Genomic DNA, 16809 nt, shown 5'->3' on the forward strand with positions numbered 1-16809 from the left:
GACGGCATCCCATCCTCTGGGATGTTAACCGCATACAGATTCATTTATCTCCAATTAACATCAGTAAAGTACCTTTACGCCTACACAAGAAATTGGCTTACCTGACTTTGGACAAGTAACTGAACTCTACGGCTGTGCAAGTTGTGTGTCCATCGGTCATCTGCAAACGAAGCATTCTGGGAGCTCCCTGAGATTCTTCATTGTCTTTTGGAGCAGATACATTACGGATTTTCTGAATTTGTAGAACACAGGGACCATCTACCTGGTAAGTATAGTATAATGTAGATTTAGAAGGAAGGCAAACAAACGCATCACATAACAGTAAATTATCAGACGTTCCCAACCCTCTACAAGTCTATTTTCTCTTAACTATATGAAATAGCTTTTAATAATGAAGATAATGTCAGTCTTCTGGATATAATGGACAGAATTGGTGGACGCAGACAAATGTGCATATGTACTCACACCAGTACTACTGTGTTGCACAGTTTCTGTATTACACTGCACAATAAATCCCAATATAAGTGGTTAAATAGTTGATATAATTTTTGATGAACATATGATGTACAACATACGGAGAGATAAAACATAGGCGGGGGGAATACAGCAAACACAATGTGCAGAATTGTGGAGAAATTAATCAGAGATACAATGGAGAGAGATTCATAAGCAACTTATCCGCTCCTGCTACTGGAACTATACCTTGCTACAAGCTTTGGTAAATCTTAGCTACAGGTTGTTAAAATGTGTGGAATAATGATCCCGGTATGAGTGAGCTTGCGGCCAGTGTCCAGTACAGGAAGCAAAATGAATGCGGGTGTATGAAACTGCCCATGTGCAGAAGACCTAGGGCTAGTAGAGTGGACAGGATAACACTTATTTCTAAAGCCTCACATCTTATCCACTGAACTCCTCTGGGAAGTTACAGTTCTATCAATGGGCATGTCTGGATTGGTGTAATAAACAACGTTTTTCAATGCAAAACTGAACTGACGCTTGAAAGCCTCTGTACCACATGGGAGCAGATCTATATATCAACAGTTAAGAAATAGACATTTTGGAGAATATCCAAAGACAGGTATTACAGCATTTTGTAATAAAATGTGTCATATACACAGCAATCACAAATATTCAAAGCCACTTTTATGTGCCATTAACTGCAAGGTGCTTGTAGCAAAGAGCTTCATCTACAGAAAACTCTTTCCGGAATGTTAGCAATAAATAGTCTCACAGATTTAGTAAAGATTTCATTTCAAGTATCTTACATCTGAACTATTCTGAAAGCGAAGGAGTAAGAAGGAAAAGATGCCAGCCTATGGGAGAGATATATCAAGGCTTCTAAAAAATAGGATTTTAATACCTACCGGTAAATCCTTCTCATAGAGTTCATATGGGATACTGAGGTCTCAATACATTGGGGAATAGAGGTCATCCGACAGGAGACAGGCACATAAATGTCTTTAACCAGGGTGTGCTAGCTCCTCCCCTCTACTACCCTCTACTAGCCAGTTAAGAAACTGTGCCTGAAGGAAAGATGATGTCAGGTAGGATTTAATTCAAATAAATTTAGTTAACGCCATTATTGTGTTATAATAACATTATAACTTTTAAAATCACTGAGTGATTTGTATAGAGCTAAAAGTCACCAAAACGCAGAAGCTCCAACTCAGGTCAACTGACCGGTAAAGTACTACAGAGTACTGAAGCCACTGTCTTGCAACCTGCAAGAACAGCTGGAACAAGATCACAATAGGTGGGCGCTCAGTATCCCATATGAACTCTGTGAAAAGGATTTATCGGTAGGTATTAAAATCCTATTTTCACTGTAATTCATATGATATACTGAGGTCTCAATACATTGGGGAGGTCCCAAAGCTTCCAGAAAGGGCAGGAACAAGCGGACCTTGTTGCAACACCGCCTGCCCAAACTGGGTATCATCCTTGGCCACTGTGTCAAACTTATAACATTTGACAAAGGTATGTTAACCTGACCAAGTGGCAGCTCTACAAAGCTGCAAAGCTGAAACACCCAGAGCAGCCACCCAGGATGCGCCCACCGCTCTTGTGGAGTGAGCTCTCACAGAGGTCGGTACCGCCAATTGTGCTGCCATGTAGGCCTGTTGTATGCTAGACCGGATCCACCTAGCAATAGATTGCTTAGAAGCCGGGAAGTCCTTCTTTTGTGCATCATAGAATACATGCAGTCCTCTTGACGTAAACCTTCAGAGCTCTGACCACATCTAAGGATTCTGGTATATCTTGATGTCCTAAGCTGGAGGGTACCACTACCGGTTGATTCACATGGAACGCTGACACCACTTTCTGCAGGAACTGTTGTCTCATCCTAAGCTCCGCCATATCCTGATGAAAAATCAGATAGGGGCTCCTACATGAAAAAGCGCTCAGCTCAGACAGCATCCTGGCCGAAGTCAGGTCTATCTGCGGTACTCTGTAACCATAAGGCCCTATGGGCCGACACAGCCATTTTTGTGCCTTACACAACATTTTTGTTGTGTCCTGGATGTGACGCAGCTTTTCAGCTACCGTGGCCACATCCATGTCACCCAGTAAACCTTCTTGGATCTGGTTGGCCCATGTGAATATGGCCTTAGCCTTCCAGCAACTAGCGAGCACTGGTCGTTGAGACGCGCCACCGGCCGTGTATGTAGCCTTAACTGTGCCGTCTAGTTTTCTGTTGACAGTGTCTTTCAAAGTCGAAGTCCCCGGGACAGGGAGCACTACCTTTTTTTGATAGGCGGGACACCGAAGCGTCCACAACCGGAGGTTCCTCCCACACCTTTCTACCCTCAGGGTCAAAAGGAAAGGCAGATTTAAAACGCTTAGATACTTGGAAGCGTTTTTCCAGGATTTTTCCAGGCTGCTTTGAACACCTCCTCCAAGTCAGACTGCTTTAGGAACACTACATCTTGTCTCCTATGAGAAACAAAGAAGGGATCCCCCTCTACAGGAGCAGCTAGAGGTAAATCTAGAACCATGCTGACCTTGCTGCCTGTCGACCCAACAGTGTCGACCTAATGACTGTCGACCTAAGTCTGGTCGACAATACGATCCACACACGCAGCCAGCATCACATTGCCAACTGACTTAAAGCAGCTCATTGCCATCTGGCTGCCAGCAGCACATCGATGCCTGGCTGCCAGCAGCACAACGCAGCACCGCTGACTGCAGCACATTTCTGATGGAAATAATACAATAAAAAAAAAAAGTGACTACATACTGTAACTCACTGGACCCGATATCAATCCCCTCCAAAGATGATTGGTACAACGAAGATCTGTTCAAAACACATGACTATTTTATCCTCCTATTCTTTAGCTGTTTCACCTTAGATTATCTTGTACAGAAATATTTTATAACAGGAACCATCTTCTAAAGATAGAGTATTTGGTTGTGCGGTCATACTATGAAATATGCACACCTTGGGTGGGTGAACCGCCTTTGGCAACATATATGCTTGAGCTTAAATAAAAACCACAATTGGAAAATAATTCACATGTTTTTATAGATTTATTTATATCTTGAGTCACTAAATGGACACGATCTATCAATTAAATAATCTATGTATCTACCCAGCTATCGATCTATCTATCATACACCCATAAATGTTAAGGTCTCCAAGGTATAAAAGTTAATGGAAACAATTAGAGGTGGGCTGCTAACATTAAGAAAGCTACAATCCCCATAAAATTGCCAAATACAGTATTTGTTTTTTTTATTTCTGTTGTTTGGATATAATCTTCTGCAAACACAGACTGTTTATGCTACTATATAAATTACCATAAAATAGTAGATCCCACTGAGGTCCCGATTTGAAATTTGGGATTGTCAATCTGCAATCATCAATGAATAAACAAAAGATTTTTACATGACTTCTGCTTTTTAAACAATCTGAAGTATATTATAAATATATAATAAATTGTAAGGTCCAGCTAAATATTACGAATGTGTGACAACAACAAGAAACAAAGTTTGTCTTACATGTTCAGCAGAATTAGTAGTGTTAGCAACGGTTTACTATGAAACCACTCAGATGTTATTATCGCTTCCTTTCCAATTGCCTGTAGCACTCATACCAGCAATTATGAACAGTTTAATGTCCTTCTCAAATGCCTGAACACATTTTAACCTTAAATGGCTCAAATTAATTTGTAACACATGGTGATCAACATTTCCACTTGTGTTTAGAAGGTAGTCATGGCTTTTTAATTCTTGAGAGATAAAAGATCAGAAAATTATATAATCTCGGAATAGTTTTGGATGAAAACTATCAAAATACATAAAATGGAGACAGCCACTTTGGGGTATGAACTAGGATGGGGTCATTCTGTACCAAATCAACACACTTTTTGCTAAACTTTCACCTCACCAGCTCAGATTTTGTTCAAATTTGGAATATGGAGATTATAAATGTAGTTGAAGAAAAATAAAATTGTTATTTAAAGATCTCATGCCATCACCCGTCTGCCACACATGACCTTTTTATGTCTAACATATTGCATCTCCTAGCAATAACAAAATCCTGGATCTGATCATTTGATACTTCTCCTGCCATTGTGCTCTTAGCTTCTCATTCGCTCAAACCCTGACCTAGTTGACATTGTGGTGTGTGTGTGTGTGTGTGTGGGGGGGGGGGGGGAAGGGGGGAGCTTTCATCCCTTTGCTGCTCATTCCAAGTCCCATTTAATACTGCCCTGCCAACCTCAGTAGTAGCAGGCATATAATCGCCCCAATATTGTATTGATGTTCCCACTGAGCCTTCTCCATCTACATCCTTTTCCCCATATCGTCTCTTGGACTATACCAATGGGCCTCATCACTCTCCCATGCAAACGAGTACTCCCTTGTTGTGGTATTCACTCACCATTGCGATCTGTGACTTTACCTACAGTATTCACCATTCCATCTTTCTGCATAACGTCATCAGCAGCTTCGTTTATCCTAATTCTTACCAATTTTCCACCTCTCCCTCCTTAGGAAACCTTCACCAAAAGTAACCTTGAGGTAATTGGCTATAGACCAGATTCAGAGTTCAGAGCAACTCTCCTGTTAGATCAGCCACAGTACCGGGATTGCAGCAACTTTCAGGAGGTGTCTCGTCTATGGAGACATCTCCTGCCTCTCACTGCTGGAATTCAGATGAAAATACTATGCTGCTTGCATTAAGCATGCATTTCGCCCATCTCTGAATAGGACCGTAAGTTTCCTGCTTATCCTCTCCTGCTAACTAAACAATTGTCACTGAACATTGATATCCATAGATTACTTCATACTGTGCTGCCTTTTTCTTGCTGCAAAAATTTTTATTTCAAAATGCTTACCAGCATACAGGCCTCCAACCCGGTTATCACTTTGCTTTCCTCAACTTCTCATTGATCAACCTTTTACACTATCAGTTGGTGTCGCTCAAGGTCCTGTTATTGGTCCCCTTCTCACTCTACACTCAGTAAGTGAGCTCATTAAAATCTAGTAATACAATATGAATTAAGCTGGACGATTTTGCCTGATTTCGACGCATTAAGCCAATAAATCTGATGAAAACTGGCAAATTGGATGTATTTTAGGTCTGATACAATCCGCATCAGATCCCCTAGATTAGTGGTTCTCAACCCTGGTCCTCAAGTACCCCCAACAGTGCATGTTTTGCAGGTCTCCACACAGAATCACATGTGACATAATTAGCTCCACCTGTGGATCATTTAAAATGTGTCTGAATAATGAGTGCACCTGCCGGGTGACCTGGAAAACGTGCACTGTTGGGGGTACTTGAGGACCAGGGTTGGGAACCACTGCCCTAGATCACAAGTGCTGTGGTAAGGATCTGTCAGATCAGACAGCCTCTGGTAGCACTTGCTGGGATTGCATGCGATATTTGGCATGCATTCCTGCTGCAGTAATGTATGGGGACCTTAATACTGGTGAAACTGATCTACCTCTCCTCCTATTTTTTCACTCATTGTCTCTTTAATATTTCCACCTGGATGTCCCAGTAGTTTCTTTAACTGATCATCTCTAGGAGAATAAGCCCATAAGTTCCCTCTTCTCCCTCAATTTCACTATCCATCAACAACCTCACCATCTCATGCCGCTTCTACCTTTGGAATAACAAGGATCATCAACTCACTGGTTATCTCTTGACTGGACCACTGTAACCTCTTCTTATCTGGCCTCTCTGGTTCAAACCTCAGACCCTTCAAAGCTGCCTACAATGCTTCTGCCTGCCTCCATTACCAATTCACCCTTACCTTCAGAAATCAATTCAAACACCTGACCCTGGCCTATAAAGCCATCATCCAATCCAAACCCTCCCCCCCCCCCCCCCCCTATATTTTCAACCTCCTCTCTCTGCATACTCCTATCTGCCCACTTCACTCAGCTAATGACTGGCACCTCCCCTCTCAACTGATTACCTCTTTGCATTCTTGCCTGCAAGGTTCCATCTGTGAAGCTCCACAATATTTCCTTCTGCCCCCAATTAGACATTCTGTTGTAAATGTACACTCAGTCACTTAGCATCCACGGTGGTGCAGCAGTAGTAATGATGGTGATTGGTGAGGTCATGCAATAAAACGTTTCTTTTAAATTAGCTTGTTTTTACTATTCACAATAAATTCGGGGTGCGTGTTGAACCATGATTTTTACTTTTAGGGTACCATTATCAAGGTATAATGACAGTTTAAAATTATTATGAGCCCACCAAAAAATTCTAAATAGGGAGGAAATAAGGGACAGTAGCTGAATTTTTAAAACTTTTGGTCCCTAAGGGCAAACATTTTCCTGCACCTACGAAGCTCAGTTTTCCTTAAAAAAAAAAAAAAAACCTTAGTGTAAGGCTTCTCTGCACCCTGGCTAAAACTTCAATCTACTGCCCCCCAACCCCACACTACAATGAATTACCACTTTCCAGACCCTCAAGTGTGGAGGTGGTGCTCTCAGACATCCTTCATCATTGATAGGACGATCCAATTTGTTACTGCGAGTCCAGGGGCAGCTTTTTGGGGAATATGCTTAGCGTGCCTCAGGCATAATATATTGGGGGGAAAAGGAAGCCAGCATCAGGACTAATAGGTTAGCCCTGGCTAACCAAAGCTGCTAACAGAATTCCACCTTAAGTGTTTTAAGCAAATATCAATAATGAAAGATAAAACAACCCATATCATGTGTGTTCAGGACATTTAGCTGTATTTCAACATTAAGAATACAAAACTTTAAGAATGGACACATTTTGTTCCTCTGAAAGAGGCTTTTAAAATGTTCCGCATCTGTTTTAAATGTAAAGCTGGGTACACATTAGACAAGATTTAGATAGGGGGTTGGTTGGCACAGGCTAAGAGACAATTTTTTAAGTTGCAAATTCGACGGTAACAATTGAAATTAACCAACATAAGAGAAGGCTGTTCAGGAAAAACCTGATTAGCAATTGCTGGTTGGTGGTGCTCCCAAAAAAAAGTTCAGCACATATACTGAAAAGGGTAGTCTATAAGAGAAGACTAAAAGAGAACCAGTAGGTTTCTGGGGCACGCTTTAAACTGTGATAATATGGATTAGTAAAGATATAGATGATAGTAATTAAAACGTAACTTTTAATGTTAAGCTTTTTAAAATAAATTGCATTTATAGCTATTGTCGACACACCATGTGTATACCTTTTGGAGTCTAGATAATTGTAAATCTCCTGCCGGTAATGCGGCCAATCACTTAAAGAAAGTATGAATGCGAAAATGTTTTAAGACACTGTTTGCCAAATGACAATTTTATATATAATATATGATAATGGCAAACAAATGAAACAATGGACACAGCCCACCACCACTAGATTTTCTACTGCAGTGTCGGCATAATTGGATAATAAATGATAAATGTAGAGGGAGAGAGGGAAAGGGAAGGATCAAAGGTGATTGTGGCTGCACCTTGAAGATACTGACAGACGTACTGTCCCAGTAGTTGAATACAGCACTGGATATTCCCTGTAGGTCTCCCATACAGGTACTAATCCAGCCTTTCACTGCTTAGCTGCTGTGTTCGGACGGGTTACAGGCGGTCCTGTGAAGTATGGCTGTATATCCCTGCCTGGTTATTTCCGATGTCAATAAAAATGGATGAGCCAAGATGGACTTCTGCTGTTCAGACAAATCCGAGCAGAGCAACCCTGTTACCATTGGGCATTGCAGTCAGGTGTAGCAAGTACAATTAATAGAAATTAGTAACTAAATAGCCAGGAATAAATAAACACACTGATCAGGTGGATGACTGTTGCCTTCTGAATGACTCTTTACAGCGTATAAGGACAGAGACAGATATGCTTCAACATGTGAATATCGTATTTAGCATTGAAAAACTTGGAGTCTGAGACAAACATGCATATGAACTGCCGATTCAGATACAGTGTGTGCAAAGTGAAAATACTTTGCGCAAATATAAAAGGGTAGTCGAATGTGGCAGAAATGTAGCAACAAAGCCCTGCAAACACGGGTTATTAAATGCTTTATACAACACTTGACTGTAAGTTTAAATGAACTTATGCAGAGGTACTCAGCTTAATAAGCCTCAAAGTAGTAGAAAGGATGTTAGTGATATGCAGTTTGCAAACAAGAGATGTGTGCTCAATCAACGATATGTTCAGGGTACACAGGTGGGGGATTACCCCGTTACCTAAGCCGGCTGCGGCCGGCGATGATACTGCAGGTATTCGATCCGGGGGGACACGGTAAGGGGCGGGAATACCCGCTGGTGTATTCCCGTTCAGTGCTGCAGCGCCGGTGTATGAAGACGGACGAGGAGTGAATCCGTCAGTAAACCTCTTCTCTGCCGGGACTGGTGGGAGTGGTGGGGGCGTGACCACGTGTGTCCTGACACGTGTTTCGCAATACGCTTGGTCACACATTAGACAACACTGCAAACAATGCAATGTCCTCATCGATTTCCATAGAACTCGATGACAAACGATGTGTGTACACACTTAGCGGTTTTACAACAGATCTGGTTAGCGACCACAACCAGGAATAGAGCGATCATTGATGCTATACTCAGATTGGGTTGCATGTACAGAAGGCAGAGGACGTCGCTTATGACCCACGAGATTGCGTCTACTGTGTTTGCACCGTAGAAACAAAGACGCTATAAGACGTCAACTTTAAATAATTATTATAAATTAGGTACGCAATGCAAACTTATGGGTCAATTCAATTACCTGTAAAAGGCCCAAGTTGTCCTTTGTAAGGGAGTTTCCAGACAGCCTGGATTAGCGCCAGACTAACACATTGTTTAGGAATACCGAGGTATAGTAAGTGCAGCATACAGCCGTACTTGCATACAGGCATGAGAGGATGGCGCATAGCATAATTACAGCTTAGTGTTCAAAGCGCATAATGTTTGAAATAAAAGCTAAACAAACACTAATAGAAGTTTAAACCTTGCAAAAGTTTCAGGTTCCGTGGGTGTAGCATAGATGAAGGAGGTATTGTGACTGTATACAACAAATGACAGATGAAAATGTTACACTGTTTGCCTTTCACTAAAATCTGCAGTGCGTTTTGGCTTCTTTATTCATTACTATGTTTACATAGCTTCTTTTAGTTTTATGTCCATGTCATTAGCACATTTTGAAGATTAAACTAATTACATAAACAGAAGCTTAGTTATGACATATCTGCACAGCTTGCAGATAATTTAAGAGGTCACACAATACAGTAGTTCTACAGCTGTATTATTTAGGATAACAAAGCAAGCTATTGTTGTATTAAAAAACACATCAATATTGAATTGGAATGGACTTTATGTTGTTACAGTAATTTGCCTATGTACCTCACCTTTGTATACTGTACATGCATGGACATTCCCTTCAGTTATCACTACTATGATGTGCGGGAAGGGGGTGTTGGAGTGGAGGTGAGTGATGAAAGCACTCATTCATAATAAACAATGCTAAAGCATAGCAGGGGGATAGCCAGGCCAGTAATTGTGAAAACATAGGCAGCAAGCACACAGCATTTAACGCAGACAGAATAGCTGCTTATATCAGACCAAACCAGCATTACCAGCAGGCTGTAACAGGTGTACACAAACATGGTAAGAAGTATGTGCACTTTAAAGCTGGCTACACACCTATTTATCTTTCCAATCGTCTGGTGAGATCGGAAATTGGTTTCCTGTAAAGTTTGGAGGAGCAGAAATAATAGTCAGGTGTCATTTTACATGGTTTGGCCTTGGCCCTTATTGCTAGTGAAGAGAAATATTGATGCTGCTGGAGGTATTCCCAACCTCGGTCCTCAAGGCACACTAACAGTGCAGGTTTTTGTTATATCCATCAAAATAGCTGAAGTACTAATTAAGTCACCTGTGCATTTACTTCACTAAAATCCGGACCATTAGTGTGCCTTTAAGACAGTGGTTGGGAATGCCTGTGGTACAGCATATAACTACATTTAAGTACATTCTAGTGTTGCCGCTAGGCTGTTTCAGCAGCCCCTCCTTCAGCGCCCTGCTAGAACAGCCTGCTGCCTCTCCCCGCCAATGCACACAGGGAAGCCCAGCGCCCCTGTAGATGGCCAGCACTTCCCTGGCAGTTACATCTGCTAGGCCTGGCCTGCTCCTTTTGAAGATGTCACAGCCCAGACCCATCCCTTTTGATGATATTGTGGGCCTGGTCCACTCCTTTCATTCTGCCCCCGCCCTGCCCAGTCCAGTTCACAGAAGGAACACTACTGTAAATTAGGTTTGGGAAGGGACTTTTATGGTATCAGCATGATAATGCCCACCATGTAATGAGGTAGATTAATTGTATGTAATTTTGGTGTAGAAGATCTAGATTGGCATACACGAGCCTTGACCTCAAGCCAATTAACGAATCATTGGATGAAACTGACCTATCAGCAAACAGAAGTGTTTTTTTATGCTGAATGTGAGCACATTCCTATAGCTATGTTCTAAAATCTAGTGTAAAAGACTTCCCATAGGAGGCTTCGTTGGCAGCAAGGAGTGTTACAGTGTTAATGGATCTGGAATGAGATGTTGGACAAGCACATATGGATGGATGGGGTGTGGTATGGAGTCTGACAGGGGGATCCCACCAGTCAGTATCCCAATGTCGGAATCCTGACTGCCGGTGCTCCAACGGGGCTTGCGTGCTCACTGCACTTGCCATGCTGCGAGCTTGGTGGCTCGTTTCGCTACCCAAAGCATCTATTTTCCATCTATGGTGGTCATCCACATGGAGAATAGCCCCTGCGAGTTGGGATCCCCCTGTTGGAGCACCAGTAGTCGGGATACTAACCGTCGGGATCCCCCCCGACACCCGAATGGATGGTTGTGTGTGTGTATTTATCCATATATGAATGTAAATATTTCTGTAGTTTCCTGCTTGGTTCAGTAACCTAGTTTAGGTTAGTTTCTAGTATGTTTGCACACTGTTTAGAGAATTCTTGCCCTGATGAATAAAAGTAAAATTATATAAAATATAATAATATAATCTATATCAAACTAAGCACCACAGCCTACTGGTGCATCCTATAGATGTGTCCAGTTCTATCTTTGCCCATGTGTAGCGTAGAGTAAGGCAGCTTTCAATGGGGTAACAGGAGCTACAGCAGGAGCGTGCATTAGCTTTGAATTTGGGGAGCCAAAGGCTGTGTTATGCTGCAGCACCAGGACTCACTGCCTCCCACAGCAATGATATAGCGGGACACATTTTCAGCTTCATTGCATTGTGACAGACATTTTTAGGCAAAACAATATCCCGAATACTAGCGTAGATTCACCGGACCTGGCTCGGAAATTGGATGTTTGGCATGATTGCAGCAATAATGTATGCAGACACATGTGTATGATGTCATTTATTGAGTAAATTGCTTAATTGTCACAGGTTTATACAAAGGGTATGTTCTTGTATACACTACACGATTTAAGTGAGAGACGGTCAAAACAAAGGTTTGAAGGGTATCGGATCAATTGGTCAACCACTATTGGTCAACAGGCAATAGGTCAACACAGGAAAAGGTCGGCACTGACAAAAGGAAAATATTGACACAGGGAATGGGCAACATTATTATTATTATTATTTTTTAAACAAATTGTTCATACTTCACGATCCAAGTGGGTAGAGTTAAAACATAATAGTTTGCCTTGTGTAGCGAGGCACCATGCCCAGAGCATGGCGAGCGCAGCAAGCCACATGGTACACCTTTATGGTGACCATGTTGGCACTTTTCAGAATAGACACCGATAAGTGAAAATTCATGTCAACCTTTTGCTTGTGTCAACATTTTGTCAATTTCGGCAAAAACCATGTTGACATTTATCACGCGTCAACCAATAGTTGCCGACCTATTGACTGTCGGACCTAATGGTTCACACCTGTTTGAAGGACTGAAATATTGAGCGGACATTATATTCCTGCCCATTACAACTGAGAAATGTGCAATGTCCTTAATTGGAAGATGGACAACTACAATGTAATGAAAACTAGTTATATGGGCTGTGTGGTTATACTATTATTCACTGTCCCTAGAAAGTTTGTATGCCTGTTTTGTATTCATTAAGCTTTTCATTGAATGTTCTAGTATTTTGCTACCAATGAAATTTGGCTAAATCTCCACACACAACATAGTATACATTTGTTGGGTTCTGTATTGTGTGTGGTATATTATGAATGCAGTGCAGTGTTTAGTGTATTATAAAAAGGATGGTGCGGCTTAGTGGCATATAATGAATTGGGGGCAATTGCGGAAATACTTATTATGAATTTATATGGGCACTATGGTGTTGCATGTTATGATTGAAATAATTCAATATAAAAAAGGTTTAATACTGTAATCTAAGTATAAATACAAATGTGTATCAATAATTGTTGCCCTTCAAAATGAAAATATGATATCCTATGTGATCAGCACACTGCCCAAAAACTATCCCCAGAGTAACCACCATGTTGCATATAAAGAGAAGTGTGGTGCATGCCCTGGGTTACACATAAAACGGGCACATTTTGGTAACGAAAGCAATCTGCACTTTGCCAAACCAATGCAGACTGGAAAAAAATAAAATGGACTTTGGTCATGGAGGTCACCCCCAATCCACAGCGTTGGGTCCATTGCCCAATCTGTGCAGTGTTTGCAGGAATGTCATACTAGAAATTGTAATAATTGTATAAAGAACATGCTTATTTCTATTTTTACTATATTTTTCAGTAACCCCATGTATTCAGTAGGTTGCACCATTGTGACAAGTATTTTAAGCAAGAGTTTACAATTTTTTAGTACCGCATAGATAGAATATGTATGTATAAATATATATTTATTTATGAACAGTTTCTTATATAGCGCACACATATTCTGCATCACTGCACATCGCATATTTGAACATTCACATCAGTCCCTGCCCCAGCGGAGCTTACAATCTATATTCCCTAACACATGTACACACACATTCTAGGGAGCCAATTAACCTACCAGTATATTTTTGGATTGTGGGAGGAAGCCTGAGTACCCAGAGGAAACACCATGCAAGGGGAGGAAATCGGAGTACCTGGAGAAAAACCCACACGAACACGGGGAGAATATACAAACTCCAGTGTTAGGGCCATGGTGGGAATCGAACCCATGACCTCAGTACGTGAGTCAGTAATGCTAACCATTACACAGTCCATGCTGCCCAATACAGTATATAATATATTCCTTTATGCACAAGATGAGCAAATGGTTGCTCAAATAATAATGATGCAGTTATCATAGAAATGCCCACATCATCTACACAGACTAAAAAAATTGCCATGAGAGATGAAAATGTGACTGTCAGTTTAGAAAAGCATTGTCAACATTAAGATAACACAACCTCATTTGACCTGCTCTTTTAAGTCAACCTACTGAACAACATTTCACTGTAGCCGTTCATTAAATCTGCAAGTTATAATTTCAAAAATTCACTACTTTCAGGTATTAGAACAGTTCTGACAACATTAATTGTCATACCAATCCATCTGAAGTGCACAAATTCTGCAATGCGCATTTCAAGAGTGGAAAAGTACTAACTTTTCCTATGCTCACATCTCAACAGTTAAAATGGTATAATGTATTCTAGGCTAATGATGCCACCTAGTGGTTGAAAGATAGACTACAGTATCTATTTAAAAGACTTGAAAAATAACAGCAAGTAAAATAATTTAGCACTGCTTAAAAAGATAATAATGTTGAAATTGCAGTGTTCATGTTCATTTACGAACTAAAGCCCTGTACACATGGGGCGACCTAGATTTTTTTTACCTGAGTGATGTGACATCACTGCAGGGCATACATACGGAGCATTCAGTGCTTCTTTTCTAAGTGATCTAGTCAAATCGTTTAGAAAAGTGGCTGAACACCCCGTGTGTATGAACCTTAAGAATACTCCATCAATAATATATTTTTGTATTTAATCAGGGTTTTCAGTACCAGGACATGCTGAAACACCCCAAAAAAGAAGGTGTTGCCAATCCAGGAGTCGTATGGTTTCTTGGCATCCACCCACACCCAGATTCTGAGCTCAGCATGCACCACCTTCCCGCACATGCTGCTGCCTATCAAGTTTGGCCATCATGAAAACTTAGACTGTAAAGCCCCATACACACGGGCGACAGGAGCCCCGTGCTAAGCAATGTGTTTAAGTACAGATTGCTCAGCATACTTTGCAGACACACATGCGATGCACCAGTGATGTGTGCTTACCAGTGATACCTGGTGAATACACTGGCAATGTGCCTAGATTTTGATTGCATGCAGTCAAGTTCTAGTCAGGCAATAGCGATGTGTGGCCCATCGCCCGGGGATATACACACAGAGCAATCCATGCTTAATATCTAATGCCCCTTTCAGACCGCACATATTTACAGTTTTATTGCCGTTTTTTTACCGTTTCAAAACGGTAATGTGTGCGGTCTGAAAGGTGCTGTGTGATTTTACCGTTTCCAAAAACCGGTTTTTGGAAACTGTAAATATGGAGGGTCCTACCCGTTTCAGACCCGTTTATTTGGTGCCTAGAACGGGTCTGAAATGGTATTCTCCTCGTCCGTCCCCCCCCAGCGCAGGGAAGGGAATGGTCGAGCTGGGGGCAGGGGGTCCCTGCAACTCCGAGGCACTATGTCCTGCCCTGCCCGGGGTGAGAGCGGGGGCTGCTGCACTGCGCCGAGGAGGTGAGCGGGGACGGGCGGCTCTGGCTGAGGTGCGAGCGGCTGTCTGCCCTGTCCCACCAGTTCCGGAGCAGGGCAGCAGCGGAGTGCGGGCAGCGGGAGCACGATGTGGATGTCCCGCTGCCTCTGCGGCGGGGTGGTGGTGGAAGAAACAGTGCTGAGAGACAGTCCGACATTGGCAGCAGCAGCAGCGCAGGGTGTGCTGATGATGAGAGGGACGGAAAGCAGCCAGCGGTGCAGCTGATGGAGAGCGGGCAGGGGGGCGCATGGTGAGGTGATGCCCCCCATCACCTCACCATGCGCCCCCCCTGCCCGCTCTCCATCAGCTGCACCGCTGGCTGCCTGCTCTCTGTCCCTCTCATCATCAGCACACCCTGCGCTGCTGCTGCCTGTGTCTCAGCGCCGTCTCTCCGAGCATAGTAGGGGGGGCTTTACCGCTTTCACACCGCAAACCTGCTTTAGACCAGGTATTTACATGCGGTGTGAAAGGGTTTAAACTTGTTCTGACCCGTTTCAAAAAACGTTTTAAATACCTGGTCTGAGCAGGTTTTGCGGTGTGAAAGCAGCATAAGTGATTTAGACAGATCACTTAGAAATAGCCCTGAAATCACCCCAGGTGTATGGACCTTAAGTGTGAGGACCAAGGTTTTGAAAACTGTTCACTGTGGATGACAAGTCACACCAAACCCACAGCTGTATCTGCATACAAATGTGAGCGAGGTTGGTATTTGTGAATAAAATGTATTTTAACAGAAAAGGATGCAAAATATGTTCAAAGCTAAAGGTGCCCATACACTTTACAATTATTGTATACAATATCACATCTCATTGCATCGCATCTCGGTTTTGCGATGAGATGAGATCTAGTACAAAAAGTATGTGCTGCACATACTTTTGTACTAGATCTCATCGCAAAACCGATATGCGAGGAGATGCGATATTGTATACAATATTGTAAACAATAATTGTTTTGTGTAATGTGACTCGTACTGTGTAGCACACAGAAGATAGACATATGTGGACACATTGTATGCAACACTTGCATATCTGTGTGTGAGTGAGAATCTGTATATGAAGTGCTATAATGCAGAAACCACTGCTTTTTTCCATGCCAAGTACTGTTACAGTACATACAGTAGATACAGATAAGTCGTTGCCACACTCATTGCAGGTCATGTGGGAATCTTCTAGCATCAGGTATCTTTTTTGCCGAAAATGCATCTTACTCACAATAACGAGACTAGGACGCACAAGGAGACTGTGCTGATTATATGACATTTGTCAGTGAGTCTCTGAATCTGTACACAAAGTGATACCATGTACCAGATGCAGCCTTTTTGCAATAGAAGTTTCATTCTGCTTAGAATCAGAATCGGCGTTATTGGCCAGGTATAATTGCGTATACTAGGAATTTGTATTCGGTTTGCTGTGCAGCAGCCAGGTGGGTAACAAGTAAACAGCATACAGTATAAACAATAAACAATATAAGCAGGTGGGGGAACATGTACAGTCATAAAGAGAGTTATTCCGAGGGGACACAGTGTTAGATTATGTGCAAAGGGTTATGGCGCGACTAGACAGTGAGGTGTTCATGAGTTCACGTGTCAACAGGTGAACTGCTTGAAGGAAGAAACTTT

General features: G+C 42.1%; 1 protein-coding gene and 1 pseudogene across 1 annotated transcript in view; both read right to left on the minus strand.

Moving 5' to 3' along the window:
* TDRD3 (tudor domain containing 3) overlaps positions 1-16809 on the minus strand; it is a 240430-nt gene that overhangs the window by 107372 nt on the left and 116249 nt on the right. Inside the window, exon 4 of the mRNA XM_083168890.1 lies at positions 102-262. Within this exon, the coding sequence (XP_083025016.1) occupies positions 102-262 (161 nt within the window). The remainder of the gene's footprint in view (positions 1-101; positions 263-16809) is intronic.
* LOC146061418 (5S ribosomal RNA) lies at positions 7964-8082 on the minus strand (annotated as a pseudogene).

The sequence above is a fragment of the Crinia signifera genome, chromosome 2 (genome assembly GCF_055691185.1).
Source record: "Crinia signifera chromosome 2, ASM5569118v1, whole genome shotgun sequence".
Taxonomy (NCBI): Eukaryota; Metazoa; Chordata; class Amphibia; order Anura; family Myobatrachidae; genus Crinia; species Crinia signifera.